We start from the raw sequence: 18,634 nt of genomic DNA, 5'->3' as shown, positions 1-18,634 counted from the left end.
GGATTGAGTCTTCCAAGCAGGATGCCAAGCTTAGTGTTTGTAGAATACTCTCCCTGTTCTTGCTGTTCGGGTTAAACCCAAGGTTGTTCGGGTGACTGAGATAACAGTTCAGCGAACCAAATGACCAGCCCAGTTTCACTTTCCGCCCTTTTCTGTATTACAAGCGCAAGCATCTCTCTCTAACCTGTTCATGAGACACTCATTGGACCTGGTTACAAACCTGGCAAAACCTTACAAACCTCCACCAGCTTTTTTCCCCCACAGCCTCAGTGTGCCAGATGGGCTTGTGCCTCAGCACCTCTTATGCAGCTGTGCATTTAGCCCATGCTGCCACACCACGGCGTAGGAGAGGGCCACCCTGGCTGTAGAGGCAGGGATGTGGGAGGGCTTTTCCATCGCACGGCCAGATGAATATTAGGGACTGGTTACATGAACCCATCAAAGAACAGGCAGACATGCTGCTCTTGATCTAAAGGTCGTGTGTAGCATTCGGGAATGTAGGTAAATGAATAGGACAGCAGCTTCACAACACGCGCCTTCTGAGAGGAGTGTAAGATTCTACTTGGTAGGTTTCACCTTCAGCCAAAGCCGTGACCATTCTGGCGTTTGTTATTTCTGGGTGATCCAGGTCTCCCATTAGTAATGTGCAGTACTAATAAGGCAAACACTTCCAGTGGTCTGCAAAAATCAGATACATGGTATGTTTATGTAAGACAGCATGTCTTGTGACCAGCACTAACTGGTTGGCATTTTTGCTATGGTAAATATACCTTTTCCTCTGGAGCTCATTATTTTCTTTTAAACTTGAATCCTGGGCTGTAGTTGGGGGTAGGAAGCCCTCCCTGTCCTGTTCCCTCCTTTGAGTTGATAGTGGTAGCCTGGACTCCAATGACAGCTGGAGGAGCCTGTCTCATCCCATCAAGACCCGCACTAATCTAGTCCATTGTGTTATTTCATGTTTGCTTTGTTCCCCCCAGATCTCCACGTGTAGTTCAGCACTTTTGAGAGGTACAGCTAAGATGACTTACACCTCCTCCAGTAATTCCCTGTCAGCTGGAACTGGCTCCATGAATGTATTTTATTCAGGTAACTTATTTGCTGATGGGATGCCCTAGGTGTACACATTGCTTTACAAAGCACTTGCAAGAACAAGGCTCCTGCCCTGCAGAGCTTGCACTGTTATTCAGACATGCAGTATACAGCTTAATTCAAGCATAAGAAGCAGGAAAACCTTTTTAGGGAGGAGGTTGAGGCAAGCAAGTATTAGAAAAGGCAATTAGCCCACATTTAACCACTCCATTGTACAATAATGATGATGATAAACAGAAGTGACAAAAGCAAATGACTGCAAAAAAGCACCTTATCCAGAACTAGCAGAGCTGACTCATACTCATGTAGCTCTGCCTGGGTCCCACTTCTCTGCCCTTCTGCATTGATTCTTCCCGTAAGCATGGGTAGTTCTATATTTCCCTTTCCAAGTGGGTTTGAATCCCTCCTCTCCTCTTGTCCCATGGCCATCTCAGTCAGCGAATCTCCTACAATGGGCAGAACAGCAGCCAAAAGTAAATATACATTAGGGGAAATTGTGGACAAGAGCTGAGGCCTGCATGATGCTAAACTTCACCTTATTTGCTTGATAGTTTTTATTAAAATTTCATACACTTTTCCATCAGAAAATCTCAGGGACTGTTCTCACTGAATGGGCTTGTGGGGCTGGCCAGAGTTGTTGGACTCTGTGTAGGGTTGGGTTTACAGCTGAGCCTCCATAAATAACAAAGGTGCAGCTCTTTTGTAGATATATGTTGCCTATATATATTTGATTCGTATAATATTTGCACCATAATGATATTGAGAGGTAGGTATCTTAACTGTGTGTGAATGTATGATCAGATGTGGCCTGAAACACAATGGACTTGGGTTCTAAGCCTGCTAGCATGATTGGTTTCCAGAGATAAGGGGCTCTCTACTGACAGAACCCTGACACTGGATACGGATATTCAAATGCAGGTAACCAAACACCAACCCTGCTTGCTTAGGAGGTTTCCGGATGTTGTTCTAGCTTGCTCGCGGCATCTCAGCAGTTTCATAGTCTTGAGGAAAGGGTGGAGGGGTTTCTTCTTCAGCTGCATTAATAGGCAGGTCTCCAATACACCCATAATCATTAGGACAAAGACACCTATGAAAAACATCACTGCAAAACAAGACCAAGACAATGTGCTTGATAAACTCTCTGCCCTTCCTTCCTCTAGATCCATGGTTCTTTCTACTGTGGGCTTCTGCTTAATAGAAGAAATATAGTGCCCCAATTCCAGAAACTGCTCTGAATAGGGACTTATAGTATTACATCTCTACTGCAGTGGCTACGTGTTCCTCTTCTTACTATCTCTGAATAGGCGACATGTTAGTATTCTGCTCTCTTCCTTACATCCAGTGCATGTTGAATATAAAGTGACTTTTACTCAATAAAGACAAGTACCTATTATGGGTGGGTCATCAGAAGAAGTGGGAAGAATGTCCTTAAGAATCAGAGCTAACACAGACTCTCCAATGATGAGTGACAGCTGGAAGCTGATGTTGTCCTCATAAGAGCTGCTGCTGAACAAAATAGTCATATCCAGTAAGTAGAGAGCACATGTTGGGAAGATAAGGTTCAAAACGTATAAAATGGGTCGTCTTTTCATGGAGATCTGGAGGGAACAAGACAAACATGAAATAACTGAATGGGCTGGAAAAGTGCTGATCTCAATGGGATGAGACAGACTCTTCCTCCCTTGTTTGGAGGTCAAGCTATCAACTCAAAGGAGGGAACTGGCCCCCAGTGGACTTCCTATCCTCTGGTGTAGTCCATGCTTCAAGTGCCAGCCATAAATACTTGCTCCCTGTCCTCTAACTCCAATTTCCCCTCCTTTCATAATCTGACCCTTCTTCCACCTGTCCTGCAAACTCTTCCTTACCTGCCCATCTCTTTCTATCACCTACTTCCAGCCACTTCACCTAACCCCCTTTGCCCTCATTTTGGGTTGAGCCCTGTGTTCTTCTACCCACTCTTGCAATTTTCCTGCTGGTATTCTCTGTATGAATATTCATGCACATATGCCCACTGAATACATAGGCCCTCACTTGTCTGGTTTTTTTTCTTCTACTCCTCTAAACACACACATTGAAACTGGAGCGGACAAAAAGGTCCATCTAGTGCAATGAGCTGTCTCAGAGTGGCCTATACTAGATCTCAAAGGAAGATGAAACTGCCTTAGACCACATCCTCAGCTGGTATAATCAGGGTAGCTCCATTGATGTCATTGCAGCTATAACAATTTGTACCTACTGAGGATCTGGATCCATAACTGTGTAGTTCTATGTCATGAAGAATGTTTTTTGTTACCGGCTATGAAGGACTCCAGCGACTTGCCAGCTGGAGTATCTGACCCTATATGCTCCTATGAGAGCTGTACTGTCAAAGGTCATTTTGCTGAAGCATGATCTGGCTTGCACCGTAGACTGCTTTGGTTCCACCCTCTTTTGGCCTTCTCTCCTGCATTGTCAGGCGAGAGATGCTAGGAATGTGGCAATGGAACTAGCATGAGTTGTCTTGGGCACATGTGCTGCTCGATTTGTGAGACTGCAGTAATTCTCCCATTTAGACATGGGAGTTGCCTATTTTCCCCTATGAACTCCTTGTAGAACACAGCACTTGGTATGAGCAGTAGATCGTGCTCTTTCTTGATTTCGCTCTACAGATCTACATTGTAGGGGTCAGGCAGACGCTGCAGAGGTGACACATTCTGAGACCTCCATTTAGAGGTATGTAACTTTCATTTTTATCAGATCATTCTGTTTTGAGATTTCAGACTCCCACAAAGTTGCTAAGATAGCAATACTAACTCTTGGATGTAAGCAAATAATATACATCTCCCTGGACCTTTTGTTAAAATACCTGTACTTTATAAAGTGCTTTGCCTGGTGGGGAATGTGTATTTGTAATTGTGGGAGTTAGTCCTTTTAAAGATGACTAGATTTTCCTTGGGTTATGTTTTTAGTTTTTGTAGCTGAGCCCTGATGTTCTGAAGGGTGTGTTTATGATAAATCAATGAATGAAATATATATTGTGTGAAATACAACTGATGATGAAGTACCTCATAGATGATCCCAGTAAAGACTTTTTCCTCATCCTCTAGTCTGTATGGTATAATGTTTATGTTTGTGAACTTCCATTCTCCATTGGTCAAGTGATAAAGTTTGCTTTTTTTATTCACCTCATCTGTTGTCTGATTGGACCGGAGAATAACGTCTGTTGCTGTTTGAGCAAAGAAAGTGAGGACAGAGTGGTTTAAAGGTGGTTCCTTTCTTCATACAGGGAGTTCAAATCTGTTGCCATAGTCCAGGTGTGTATTCAGAAGGAAGGAAGAGAAGGTTAAGATCACCCACCCACCCACCCACGGTGGGAAAATTGCATCTCTTGCCCAAAACAGAACTAGTCATGTACTTGGAGCTTGAGTCTTACTCCAGGATAAACTGGCAATAACTTAATTGAAATCAATGGAGTTATACCAGTATGAGATCAGAATCCAGCCCAAAGGTCACTGCTTAAATGGGAACAAATGTCTGCTGACAGTAGGAATTTCATAACTCTATTGGTCTTGAATACTTGGTTAAATTCTGTCTCCTATCTTATGGCCTGGATCCAGATCCTATTGAAGTCAGTGGGAGTCTTTCCACTGATGCCAGTGAGCTTCAGATCAGGCACTGAGGGCTAGTCTACACTGAAGTCTATGCTAAAGCGCTGCTGTGGCAGCACTTTAATGGCCTTGTGTTGTTGCGGCGTCGCGCTGGGAGACCTCTCCCGGCGATCCAAAAAAGTCACCTCAGTGAGGTGGGGCACTGTTTACACTGGTGCTTTACAGCACTGAAACTTGCCACGCTCAGGCGGGGGGAGGGGTCACTCCCCATAGCGAGAAAGCTGCAGCGCTGTTAATTGCCAGTGTAGACAAGCACATAGAGGAGCAGTTGGCAGTGGCTGTCTCTTTCCTGTGCTTCCATAAATACTTGGGAGTAGCTACTCTCTGGCCCTCTTCTGCACAGACTCACTACGGTGGCAATGGTGCAAATGGAGCATTTTCTTGGGAAAAATATCAAGGTCTTGATACTGAGATGGCTAGCCCCCTTCCCTGGAATGTTTCACTCCCAGATGTGAACTGGGCAGGGTTACTACTTGCAAAGAGTTTCCTCTTCAAATCGAGGCTGGCTGACTTTCTGGAAGAGCTGTTTTAGCCGAACACAAGTTATTGGGCTCAATTCAGGGGTAACTGGGTGACATTTAATGGCCTGTGACAGAAGGTCAGACTAGATGATCTAATGGTCCCTTCTGGCTTTAAAGTCTAGGAATGTCATGAAACATTTGATACCTTACTTTAACTAAACCAATTGCTTTTCAAGTGAAACTGAATTATTAGAATAGTTGTAGCTAAATGGAAACCTGTGCTATGCAAACAATAAAAGATCATACTTCAAAGTAAGTCTTGCCTCTCCGTTTCTGTGACTACCATAGGGATAAAATAAGAAAGCATGCAGCAGTTGAAAACTAGATCTAGTCTGGAACTCAAATCTCTGGGTAAGTCTGGATCCCATCCTGCAGCCCTTTCTCAGTCATGTGATTAGTCCTCTCAACTTCATCTCTTGGAGTTCTATTTTTAATCTAGATCCTCATGAACGTTTTAAGGACAAGACCTTGCAAACTCAAGTAATCCTTATTGCAGTCAGTGGGACTAGTCATTTGACTAAGTTGACCACTCCTGGGAATAAAGGCTTTACAGAGGCAGATCCTGGATGCTTCCAGAGATATACATACAGGAGACTCCACAGCGGGAGATGGTTCCATAGCCCACTTTCCCTCTTACATTGTAATTTTTTTTAAAAAACACAATGGACACTATTGAGTAGTGAACATAAAAATTCAATAGCCGAACAGACCTGTGATCCATCTAGTGCATTGACTAGTTGGGGACAGGGGCCAGCACCAGCCAATCCAGTCTAGTTGTGAATAAGAATGGAAATACCTGGATGATTAAATGAGAAGAGGCTTATGCTGCACATCTGGGTGTCAAATGGAAACTTGTGCATCTCCAGGTTGCACGTTATGGTCACCTGGTGCTGTTGGGTTGTGCTAATGATGCCGTTGTGAGTGATGGACAGAAAGGGCCTGCTGAGCGATTTCTCTTCATCCACTCTGAAGGAACCAATGATTGAACAACAATGAAAAGTAAAATGACAAAACGCTTATTGCAGTTCGAAGACAATATTTTTTTGCAAACTTGCTGTTAGTCTGACTTTGAACGGTCAGTGAATCTTACTACATACAACAGGAAACAGAAGAGAGAGGGTGAGTGACAGCGAGTAACAAGGGATGAGAGTTTTAAAACAAACAGGGGAGGACAAAAAGGCTGTGGGAGGAGACAGAAGAGACGGGAAGAGAGAAAGCAAGCAGAGAAAGTCTGAGGCGCAGAGAAGGGCTGATAACCCCCATCTACGCTAAGACTTGTAGTGGACCCCATTAGCATGCTAGATGAGACAGGAAAGACATTCAAGGACATATGAACCACTTGCCGCATTGGACCAGGGACTGTTGGCCTAATTCTGATCTCACACAGCTTCCACCCCCTAACTATTGACTTTAGCTGAATTACTCCTGATTTCCACCATGTAAGTAAGAGCAGAATCAGGCCCTATGTCTTTATTTGTGTCTTGTGCAGTGCTGAGCACACAGCTGCTTCTTAACAAATAATCATGAATAATTAACCATTTAGGGACAATACCAAATATCACAGTACAGTGGGCATCTCCTGGACCTCCAGATTAAAAAGTGACAGGAGCCTCTAAAATATACTTTTGGAGTCTGTCTCCTTTTGATTGGCTTCCCTGCCTGTCAGATAGTTTTCCAATACCCTGCACATGTTCTCCTAGTGCCCCCTCACTTAGGGACTAAAAAACCCTGTTTTATTTAATGAATGTTTTCTTATTGTCATGAGATCAGTTAATTGATTCTTAGCTATTCCATCCCCCACCACCCAATTCATCCTGCAAAACCTTTGCTTATGGAGTAATCCTCACTCAGATGAGTTAGTCCCATTGATTTCAGTGGCTCCCATCATGTCCCTCATAATTACCCTTCTTACAGAAGCAAGTTGAAATCGGCCAAGGGGAGTCTTACTGTTCATAAATGATGATATATGGGGACCAAAATGTATCCACTGGCAGAACGAGGTTGGAAATGTTACAGAAATCCTGAGGATTCCAAGTCACAAAGACATTTTTCCACTTCTAGAGGAAAGAAAAATCACAAAATGGAAACAATTTCTGGACTCACAGCACACAGGAAATAGCTTTGATTTTACAGAAAAAAAATCTCTTACCATGGTAACTAAGAAATAGACAGTGACAGTTTGTAGCTTTTCAGTCTAGAGAAACAAAATGGAAAAGTGATTATCATGATTTCATTAACTTAGGCAGGTACCGAGCTTGGAGGCTGTTCAGCGTTTTTCTTATAATGATGGCGTTATGGGTGTCAGAGATATGAGAAAATCAGGGCAGGCCGTTCATGTACTTTTCTTGGTCTTACAAACTGAGGAGTAGACTGGAAGGGTCAAGTTCAATGTTTGGAAAAAAAGAGTTGCCTGATAGAATACACCTGGCTATGCAAATCTGTGCTGGGACAGGATCCAGAGCAGTAGAATGAGACAAAAATTGCAACACGGCTCAGGGAAATTGAGCCTACAGAATTGATCCATGATGTATAAGGAGGGCAAAACCAAACAAGAATTACCAAGTCTCTCCTCACTCTCCCCCCAACTCCACTTTGCTGTAACACCAGCTAATATCGTGGGTTCCCTTTACCCAGGCTAAGCAGAGCTGTTTCCTTTGTAAGAGGCTTTTTTGGAGGAAACAGAAAAAGAGAGAAGTTCAGATGAAATGCAAATCAAGGGCCAAATTTCTGAGTATTCTTGGACAACTTTGTAGTGCTTTGGCAACACAGTGCAGCTTAACAGGCCAATTAAAAAGTGGATAGGAGGCTGCTAGGGAAATTAATCTTGCCCTGGACTTTGATCTTTTAGAGCTCATTTTAATGTGACCCCGTTCAACATGGGATGAGGACTAAAGCAATTTTAAATAACCCTCTCATTTGTGCAGATGTGACAAGCTATTTTCTCCTGGCACCTCCAACAAACATTGCTCTGGATTCTACTTTCAAACCACAGCCATAAAGGCTGGAGAAGAAGACCTTCACATCAGCAGCAGTAGCAGTGGAGTAACTCCCGATTTGTTCTGGTATGAGTGAGAGAAGTCATTCACTCACTTTAGGATCATCAGCTGCCTCAGCTTTTCAATCTCCACAATATTTCCTACTATACAGAATAATAAAGAGTTTGTTTCCTTACCACTGAGAGGATGGACATCAATATAAATTGTACCTCCACTTTCAACGGCTCTTCCCAATTTTCCTTGGGTATTGTATGTAGTGCGGGTGCCTTTTCAGAGGAGATATTCAGATACTGAATAACATTATCGTACTTACAGAGCTGTTCTGGGGCAGCACCTGTGGAAATAAAATGAAAGTCTGGTTATGTCCAAATCATTTTATCAGAGCAATACTGAGCAGGATCTCAGCATACACCACACAGCCAGCTTATGGAATGGGAATGCATCAGAGGATTAAAAGACATTGGGCTGTAGCTGCTAGAAAACCACTGTCAGATCTTTGTCCCCTTTCACACTGGCAGGACTAGGGTGCCCGTTTTAATCTTCCTCATACATGTATGAGAATATAAATTACTCAGCGGTTTTCCCCTGGTCCTACTCCAATTTAACTTACCTGTTGCCAAAGACAAAGTGAGAATAGTTAAGAATGCGTCCCACATCGTTCCCCTTTTCCTAATGAGGCAAATGATACAGCTGATGCTACAGCTAGTTGCCAGTGGCTAGCAGCTGAGGTGCCGGATGTGATTTGATATTAATCGGTGTAGGGAGGAAGCTTATATAAGTGAAGGCTTTTTTTTCTTTTTATGAAGAATTCCGTGATAATGGCTCAATGCACTCAGATGGCTCTGGGGATCAGCTCATGAAATTACCATTAATGGATCTGATATTACGGGACCAATGCTGTGGTAGAAATAGTTTGCTTTAACCCCATAGTCCCTCATGGAAGATATTGCTTGTTGTTGGGATTTATTTATTCAAAACAAATTGAGGCTTTTTTGTTTTTAAATTTGTCCAAAGTGGGTCTTGCTGCTTATTGGACAGATTTGCCGCTGCACTCTTCTACAAGGGAACTGAGCCCTGGTCTTCCATATCTCAGGCAAATTCTCTAAGAACTAAGGATGGCTGTCTTTTGGCAGTCTTGTGAATGTAGCCCTTTGAAAATGCTTGGGAACAAAATGTTCTGGGTTAAACATATTTTGTTTGATCTGAAATAAACTTTTTTGATTCACTGAAATTTTTCATGACTTTCAGATTGTTTTGAGGAAAAAAGCCCATTTTATCTTTTCAGCACTGCCAGCCAGCCGAAAAGTCAATCACTTTTAAAAACATCACCTACCTCTAAAGTTGTATGAAGTTAACAAACTACCTTCCTGGTAAGAAAGTTACATGGTCTCTCACTGCTGGCAGTTTATTCACCTTAGTTCCCTCTGCTTAAAGTGCCAGCCATATCCTGATGTCCATTCTTCACCGTTCTCTGCACTGTTTAGGCTCCATAGACTTGGCGCCTTCACGGCTGCCCAGCCCTGCTTTATTTGGTGCAGCTGTAAAGCTCAATCTTCCTGACTTCAGATTCCCTGCATCCCCAACTTGTGTGCTTCACAGCCTATACAAAGCATAGGAACCCCAGAGGCTCATGACTCCAGATCCCTCTTATAAAACACACCCTTTCAAAAACTAAAAAGGCATGAGAAGAGGAGCTCTTAGGTGTTGTGGAGAGAGAGGCTAAAGTGGTAGTTAGTGAGACTTCGTGTCCAGCCAGGGCTGTCTTCCCCTGTAGAGGCTGATCTAAAGCGGGGGAGATGGGATCAGCCTTTTCTGCTCTCCACCATGGCCTGGAAAAGATGAAACTAGCCAAACAGCCCATGCATGGCTGAGGTTAAACTGAGCGCTGCTGGAAAGGAGGGTGAGTCCCAGGAGCACCATAAGGGCTGGTGCAAGAATGTTTCGTGCCCTAGGCGAAACTTCCACCTTGCGCACCACGCCCTCGGCCTGGGGAGCCATGCAGCAGCTCCCCGCCCCAGCTCACCTCTGCTCTGCCTCCTCCCCTGAGCACGCCACCCTGCTCTGCTTTTCTCCCTCCCAGATTTGTGGCGCCAAACAGCTGATTGACGCTGCAAGCCTGGGGGGGGGGGGCGGGAGAAATGGAGCAGAGGCGGCATGCTCAGGGAGGAGGCGGAGCAGAGGTGAGCTGGGGTGGGAAGCGGTTCTTCTGCACGCCGCCCCCCCTCAGTTACTTGCTGCAGGCGGCCCTCCCCGTGCCCCCCTGCCCCAGCTCACCTCCGCTCCACCTCCTCCCCGGAGTGCGCTTTTGGCCACCCCCAACCACTTGGCGTCCTAGGCAGCCACCTAGTTTGCCTAGTGGTTGCACTGGCCCCACATAAACCGGAACATCATGGGCCAAATTCCACCCCAGTGCATTCCCCTCCCCCGCCCTCCAGGGAGTCAGTGTGGTAACAACCAAGGTGTGAATTCGCTGGGCTAGGATGGGGCAACCTCACCTAGCAGAGATGCTGGCAAAAGCCCACCCAGCAGAATCAAACCTCCCGGGGTGCATGTCTTGAATAGCAATACCCACCCCCTCCAACTGCCTTGTGGTGAACAAACCCTGAGCCATGTGGCTAAAAGGGCAGATTGGCTTTCAGAGCCTCTGGTTGCCTGCTCCATAGGTGCGGAACGAGGGGTGCTGCTGCACCCCCTGGCTTGAAGTGGTTTCCATGGTTATTATCTTTCTTTTTTTTTTAAAAAACCTTTTGTCAGCCTTGCAAAACTGTAATGAAAACTAACCATCCCATTCACAAACTCACGGGGTCTGCGCCTACCGGTGTCCATGATGAAAAAACTGAGAGCATTGTACTTGCCCATCCACCCACCCCCCGCCGCCCCAAAAAGGCAAATGTAGGCGTGTAGAATTTTGTGTGGCTGCTTTATTGCCATTTCCCCCTTAATGAGCAGACTGAAAATACTGGCAACTAAAATGAGCATAGTTGCTACCCTGGGGCCTGATGATGGGCGGGGCAATGGAGACTGCAGAGTTGCTCGGTGTGGAACTCGCTATCAGCTGTTCTGCTCCACCTGTACAGGTTGACCTCCTTGCCAGAGAAGCCCCCCGCTATTGACTGGGTTTATTACAAGGCTGCAGTTGCTAAGGCTGGCATGGTGGATGAGTTTGAAAAGAAGGTGAGATTCTCGTCCTCAATTAGATGTTGCTGCTGATTTGAAATCCAAGTGGAGGCTGCTCATGTCTGATGCACCAAGACCCAGAACTGTGAACTTTTCCTCGAGCAGGCTGCTAAGTGAGATGATTAGGAGGTATTGGCCCAGGTCCTGTGCTGTGGTGTGCAGTTGCTTTGCATCACACTGCTAGCACAAAGCAGCCCAAAAGCTGGCCTAGCTAACGATAGGAAGGGTCATTTTAGTGGACGGGGATCCTCCAGTGGCATAAAGCTAATGCTTTTTTCTCTTACAGCCTGCATAGGTTTTCCCAGCTGTCGGTGTAGAAGTGGCCTGAGGAAAGAGTATATGGTCAGAGCCTTCCTTTTCTCTGCTGATTCCCAACATCCAAAGAGCACTAGTCTGGCTACTGGGGAAATATTGTTGCATCAACCAGGCAAGGTACTAACAAGCTTCAACAGGACTTTATTTTCAAAGTGGAAAACCTCTTTACCAAGCTGCTGCTGCACCCTCTGTAACTTTCTCCCAGCCTCTCAACTCCTCCCCGCTCCTTCCTGTTTCCTGTCCTTTCAGACTCCCAACAGCTAGTGCTCCCAATTCTAATAATTACAAGCAACTTCTAAACACCACATTCCCTCCTCTCTTAAGAAATTCTCCCAATTAAAATAAACATTATTGTTCTAACCACAGGAACAAATATGAAATGTTGGCAGAAATATTACACTGAAAACACTGCAGATACTACATAACATAGTCTCTAGTCCAGACAGGTGGTCGTCTGGGTCTGACAGACCGGCTCTTAAGCCCTGGTTCCAGTGCAATGTCTTGTTGTGTTGGTACCACGGTGAAGTCATCCAATGCAGACTGGGTGTTGGCATGATCTCCTCTTGGTGCATAGGCAGGTGCAAGATAAGACGCATTCCATACCCGCCCATCAGAAAGTTGACAGGTGTAAGGTCCCTTCTTCTCTATGATTTTAAGAGGAGCTGTGAATTTATGGTCCCCTTTGCATAAAATTCCAGGTTTTCATATTCTAACGAAGCAACCACTCAAACTTTGGTTCCTTAGCACCCCGCCGCTTGTCTGTGAAAGCCTTAGACTTTGCTTGGTTCTGATCAACTGTTTTTCTCACATCATCCTCGTTTGGGGCATCAGGTCGTGCCTTCAACAATCCAGCAATGTTCAGTTTAGTATTCATCTGTTTCCCATGCAGTAACTCTGCGGGTGATCTTTGCGTTGTGGCATGTCATGTAGCCTGGTATGCTTGCAAGAAATCAGTAGTGAAGGGTATCCACAATAGCCCTTCCAGTTTAGCCATTTGCAAACTCTCTTTCAAACTTCTGTTAAACTGTTTGATTTCCCCATTGGCTTGAGGGTAATGTAGGGATGACCTTCTGTGTAAAATGTTCCTCTGTGCTAGAAAAGTTTCAAACTCCAGGGAAGTAAATTGACTACCATTATCTGAAACCAGTTCTTTGGGGTTACCTTCCCTGCTGAAAACTGAAGAGAGGAACTTAATTACTGTAGCAGAAGAGAATTGCTATGTAAATGCTACCTCAAGCCTTTTACTGAAATAGTCTATTAAAGTGATGGCATAACGGCAGTCAATTGGAGCAGTATCAAAGGGTCCTCCAATGTCAATCGCCACTTTTTCCCCATGCAGATTCAGGAAGAGGAACAGGCTGTAATGGAGGGGTACATGTCACTGCTGTCTTATCATGCATTTGGCAAGTGACACAAGATTTTATGAGTGCTTCAGTTTGAGAGTCCATCCCTGGACACCAATACAGATCCCGTGGTCGCTGTTTGGTTCGGACAATTCCTTGATGGGTATCGTGTGCCAGGTGTATGAGTTTTGACTGTAATTCTTCTGGCACAAGGAGCTGGTGTGTACCTCATAGCACACAGCCATCTAACAAAGAAAGTTCATCCCGAACTCTAAAATAAGGCAGCAAAACTGGGTCAAGGTTTTTAGGGTGACTGGGCCATCTCTTTGTCAGAAATTCCCGTAGTTTTTGTTGAATTGGACACGCTGCACAAGCAGCTTGAAATTGTTCTCTTGTAACTGCAGTGAGAGTGCTTGTAATAAGCGCAACCACGACATCCTCATCCTCCGGTGGACTATCTGGTGAAGGCAAAGGCAGGCGAGAAAGACAATCAACGACCACATTTTGGTTTCCAGGCTTATATTCCAGTTCATAATTGAAAGAGAGTCATCTTGCAGACCATCGAGCAATACGGTATCCTGCTCTTCCCAGTTCTTCCGCGGTGAGCGACGTCGTCAAAGGGCTGTGGTCTGTGTGCAACTTGAACGTGCGGCCCCACAGGTAAGTTCTCCATTTGTCAGTAGCCCAGACACAAGCAAGTGCTTCTTTTTCGACTGTAGAATATTTTCTCTCAGCATTACTTAGTGTCCTTGAAGCAAATGCATCAGTCCTCTCTGTGTTGTCCTCATGCAGTTGTGTGAGAACAGCCCCACTTCCATAATCAGAAACATCAGTAGTTACAATTGTGGGCAATGCAGGACTGAATAGTGCAAGTACTGGACTATGTACAATCAAGTCTTTCACCGTTTCAAAACTAGCTTGTGCATCCGTTGTCCACACTAAGGTTGAACTTCTCTGTAGTAATTCCCATAATGGTTCAATGACAGAAGCATAATTGGGAATGAATTTTGCATACCAGGAGGTAAGACCCAAGAAGGAACGTAAGGTTTGCAAACCTGTTGGAGGAGGAGCATTTGAAATTGCCAGGATATGATCTGGATCAGGTTTTAGTCCAGCCTGTGAAATTGTATGCCCCAGAAAGGAGAGTTCAGTTTGTCTAAATTTGCATTTGGACCTCTTGAGCTGGAGGCCTGCTGTGCTGATGCAGTTTAGTACACACTGCAGGTTATTGTCATGCTCCTCAGAAGTATTTCCAAACATGATAATATCATCCAGATAGCACTGACCTCCATGCAGATTCTTCAGAATCAATACATCATTTTTTGAAAGGCACTTGGGGCAGATGCGAGACCGTATGGAACACATTTAAAACGAAATAGTCCCTCATGTGTAATAAATGCTGTGAGGTCTCTGCTCTCTTCATGCAACATAACCTGGTGGTGTGCGCTCTGCAAATCAAGAGTAGAAAACATCTTTGCTCCATGGAGTTCTGCAAATACTTCTTCTATGTGAGGAAGAGGATGGCTGTCAATCGCAATAGCTTTATTTGGCTCCCTTAAGTCCACACAAAGGCGAATGCCTCCACCCTTCTTCTGTATCACTACTATAGGTGAAACCCATTCCGAGGAGTCGATCTTGTCAATAATGTCCTTTTGAACAAGTTTTCTAAGTTCCTCTGAAACAGCTTCCCTGACTGAAAATGGTAAGCGCCGTAACTTCTGTCGTACAGGCATCACATTATTCTGCATTTTAACTTTATGCAGAAACCCATAAGCACAGCCGAGTTTCTCCTCAACTTGGTGTTGGGTCCCAGCTGAAACTGGTGTGTGTACCACAAGAGTGCTTTGCTGAGGAAGATCAATTAATCCATTAACTACCCTGAAATTTAAAGCAGCCAATAAATCTCTGCCAAGGATAGGAGTGCCTTTGTGGACAATGTAGAACTCTGCAGTTCATAGATATTTAGGTCAGAAGGGACCATTATGATCATCTAGTCTGACCTCCTGCACAACGCAGGCCACAGAATTTCACCCACCACTCCTGCAAAAAACCTCACACCTATATCTGTGCTATTGAAATCCTCAAATCGTAGTTTAAAGACTTCAAGGAGCAGAGAATCCTCCAGCAAGTGACCCAGGCCCCATGCTACAGAGGAAGGCGAAAAACCTCCAGGGCCTCTTCCAATCTGCCCTGGAGGGAAATTCCTTCCCGACCCCAAATATGGCGATCAGCTAAACCCTGAGCATATGGGCAAGATTCATCAGCCATCTGTTACACAGCAATCACCAAAAGTAACTGTTACTGGCAGGTAGCCATGTACTGGAATATGGTTTTTCAAATAGCACACCAAGTGAAGTTTGGGTTCAGTAAGAGGCACATCTTTAAAGTAATGCAGATAGATGGAATCAGATAGTATAGATTCTGCTGAGCCAGTGCCCAACATTAGCTGAATAGAGTGTGGTTTGCCTGAGGGTATGGCTGAAATGTTTACAGTGCACTTTATCTGTTCTGGAATATGTACAGTAGTGATTTTGTCCACAGTGACATCTGATATTGTAACTGCATGCACCTGTTGATTGAACTGGCTCCTGCGACATACTTTAGCAAAATGTCCCATCTTTTTGCAATGATTGCACTGAGCTACTTTTGCTGGACATCCTGTGTAGCTTGCAAGGTGTTGTGGGGATCCACAGCAAAAACATGCTCTTCCTGTATTTTGAATTTGCTGATTCGCTGGTTTTTCATTAGTTTTCCTCTTGCAATTGCGTGTCTGCAGTGGTAGTGAACTTTTCTACAAAGAAGTCACAGCCTGGACTGTGCCTCCTGTACCCATGCTCATTATTTTGGCTTCAGCTGTAGCTGACTCAATCTGAGTAGCAATGGTTATTGCTTTTTCTAGTGTAAGTTGTGGTTCTAGAAGTAAGCGTTCTCTTACATGAAGCATAGTTGTTTTCTCAATGAGCTGGTCTCTAATCATCTCATCTGCCATATTCCCAAAGTCACAAATTACAATCAGCAATATACTGCATTATAGTTTTCCCTGGTTTCTGTTCACACTGGCAAAATCTGTAGCGATTAGCTATTACATTCACTTTTGGCACAAAAAAATTCTTTCATGCAGTGAGTGCAGTCTCATATTTATCATCTGCAAGGGGAAAAGGGCAAAATATACGCTGAGGATCTTACTGGCACCTTGTCAGGAGCCCAAAGGATGCACCTAAATTGTATAAAATAGGCCTGACTCCTTTTTAATGTGCAGTTGGAGTTCTTGGAGCCTGCGTGGGTCAAGATGGAGCATTTCATAGTGGGACTTCTATTCTATGGGCTCCCCCTCTGTGCGAAAGAAGAGGGTGGATATAACATAAACTCCAGGGGTTGTACTCTGGTCATTGATGTTGTCTTTAGCCAGAGAATTTGTCAGAATTTGTACCTATTTTATTTAAAGCAGATGCTATTTTAAGGTCAGTGCCTCTTTAAGGAAGAGGCAAGATGAGAATGGTTAAAGTGAAATAGGATGAGAGTCACAGCTTCACTGCATTAAACAATCTAGAATTAATGGGCTCACCAAACCCTTTGTTCTCTTGCAGACTAAGAGTGCTGCTGAATATGTGCAGGCTTCTAAATCCCGTATTGTCCAGCATGAGAAACAGGTAGGTTTGACGGGTTCTACCCTGTGAATTTCATGTTTAAGGCAGTTTGGTATGAAACCTTGTTTTAATTTCTAATTGTACATCTAGTTTAATTTGAATGCTGGCTTACATCTGACTTTAACATTTTCTTGTCTCTCCTCCCACTCCAAGCTTGAGAAGTTCAGAACCATGATTCCATTTGATCAGATGACTTTTGAGGACTTGAATGAGGTCTTCCCTGAAACCAAACTGGACAAGGAGAAGTATCCATACTGGCCTATTGAAGACCTGCAAATCTGTCTGAAAGCAGTTTCTGGTGACTGTCAAAGTCTCAAGAATCTTTTAAATAAAGTAATTGTACAGGGCTTCAGCAATGTGTCTCATCTTGATCTCAAAACTAAAAGATTAAATCCACTAGGAGTTTTTGGATTTTTTTAAGTGGGTGATGAATGCTGTGAAATAAGCAGGCAATTGGTTTTGGGGGCTCTGCACTCTTTACAGGGTGGGGATAGTTCCTGAAGGAGGACAGGATTGAGTCTTCCAAGCAGGATGCCAAGCTTAGTGTTTGTAGAATACTCTCCCTGTTCTTGCTGTTCGGGTTAAACCCAAGGTTGTTCGGGTGACTGAGATAACAGTTCAGCGAACCAAATGACCAGCCCAGTTTCACTTTCCGCCCTTTTCTGTATTACAAGCACAAGCATCTCTCTCTAACCTGTTCATGAGACACTCATTGGACCTGGTTACAAACCTGGCAAAACCTTACAAACCTCCACCAGCTTTTTTCCCCCACAGCCTCAGTGTGCCAGATGGGCTTGTGCCTCAGCACCTCTTATGCAGCTGTGCAATTAGCCCATGCTGCCACACCACGGCGTAGGAGAGGGCCACCCTGGCTGTAGAGGCAGGGATGTGGGAGGGCTTTTCCATCGCACGGCCAGATGAATATTAGGGACTGGTTACATGAACCCATCAAAGAACAGGCAGACATGCTGCTCTTGATCTAAAGGTCGTGTGTAGCATTCGGGAATGTAGGTAAATGAATAGGACAGCAGCTTCACAACACGCGCCTTCTGAGAGGAGTGTAAGATTCTACTTGGTAGGTTTCACCTTCAGCCAAAGCCGTGACCATTCTGGCGTTTGTTATTTCTGGGTCATCCAGGTCTCCCCTTAGTAATGTGCAGTACTAATAAGGCAAACACTTCCAGTGGTCTGCAAAAATCAGATACGTGGTATGTTTATGTAAGACAGCATGTCTTGTGACCAGCACTAACTGGTTGGGATTTTTGCTATGGTAAATATACCTTTTCCTCTGGAGCTCATTATTTTCCTTTAAACTTGAATCCTGGGCTGTAGTTGAGGGTAGGAAGCCCTCCCTGTCCTGTTCCCTCCTTTGAGTTGATAGTGGTAGCCTGGACTCCAATGACATAAATGATCTGGAGGATGGTGTGGATTGCACTCTCAGCAAATTTGCGGATGATACTAAACTGGGAGGAGTGGTAGATACGCTGGAGGGGAGGGATAGGCTACAGAAGGACCTAGACCAATTGGAAGATTGGGCCAAAAGGAATCTGATGAGGTTCAATAAGGATAAGTGCAGGGTCCTGCACTTAGGACGGAAGAACCCAATGCACAGCTACAGACTAGGGACCGAATGGCTAGGCAGCAGTTCTGCAGAAAAGGACCTAGGGGTGACAGTGGACGAGAAGCTGGATATGAGTCAGCAGTGTGCCCTTGTTGCCAAGAAGGCCAATGGCATTTTGGGATGTATAAGTAGGGGCATAGCGAGCAGATCGAGGGACGTGATCGTTCCCCTCTATTCGACATTGGTGAGGCCTCATCTGGAGTACTGTGTCCAGTTTTGGGCCCCACACTTCAAGAAGGATGTGGATAAATTGGAGAGAGTCCAGCGAAGGGCAACAA

General features: G+C 44.7%; 2 protein-coding genes across 2 annotated transcripts in view; one reads left to right on the top strand and one right to left on the bottom strand.

Moving 5' to 3' along the window:
• Window positions 1-954: 954 nt before the first annotated feature.
• The window catches only part of LOC140897648 (5-hydroxytryptamine receptor 3A), a 33,150-nt gene continuing 15,470 nt past the window's right edge, over window positions 955-18,634 (bottom strand). Inside the window, exons 2-9 of the mRNA XM_073310528.2 lie at window positions 8,430-8,587; window positions 7,407-7,451; window positions 7,205-7,314; window positions 6,054-6,223; window positions 4,134-4,294; window positions 2,477-2,687; window positions 2,024-2,191; window positions 955-1,535 (exon numbers count right to left, since the gene is read on the bottom strand). Of these exons, the coding sequence (XP_073166629.1) occupies window positions 1,288-1,535; window positions 2,024-2,191; window positions 2,477-2,687; window positions 4,134-4,294; window positions 6,054-6,223; window positions 7,205-7,314; window positions 7,407-7,451; window positions 8,430-8,447 (1,131 nt within the window). The 5' untranslated portion in view covers window positions 8,448-8,587 and the 3' untranslated portion in view covers window positions 955-1,287. The remainder of the gene's footprint in view (window positions 1,536-2,023; window positions 2,192-2,476; window positions 2,688-4,133; window positions 4,295-6,053; window positions 6,224-7,204; window positions 7,315-7,406; window positions 7,452-8,429; window positions 8,588-18,634) is intronic.
• On the top strand, window positions 10,408-17,369 carry LOC140898021 (ATP synthase peripheral stalk subunit d, mitochondrial). Its single transcript, XM_073311395.1, has 5 exons — window positions 10,408-10,433; window positions 11,256-11,427; window positions 16,676-16,738; window positions 16,889-17,068; window positions 17,328-17,369. Exons 1-5 carry the CDS (start codon window positions 10,408-10,410, stop codon window positions 17,367-17,369), a joined length of 483 nt encoding a protein of 160 aa, XP_073167496.1.

The sequence above is a fragment of the Lepidochelys kempii genome, chromosome 14 (assembly GCF_965140285.1).
Source record: "Lepidochelys kempii isolate rLepKem1 chromosome 14, rLepKem1.hap1, whole genome shotgun sequence".
In the NCBI taxonomy this organism is placed as follows: domain Eukaryota; kingdom Metazoa; phylum Chordata; order Testudines; family Cheloniidae; genus Lepidochelys; species Lepidochelys kempii.
The sequence above is the reverse complement of the archived record's forward strand: the minus strand, read 5'-3'. Positions and strand labels throughout refer to the sequence as shown.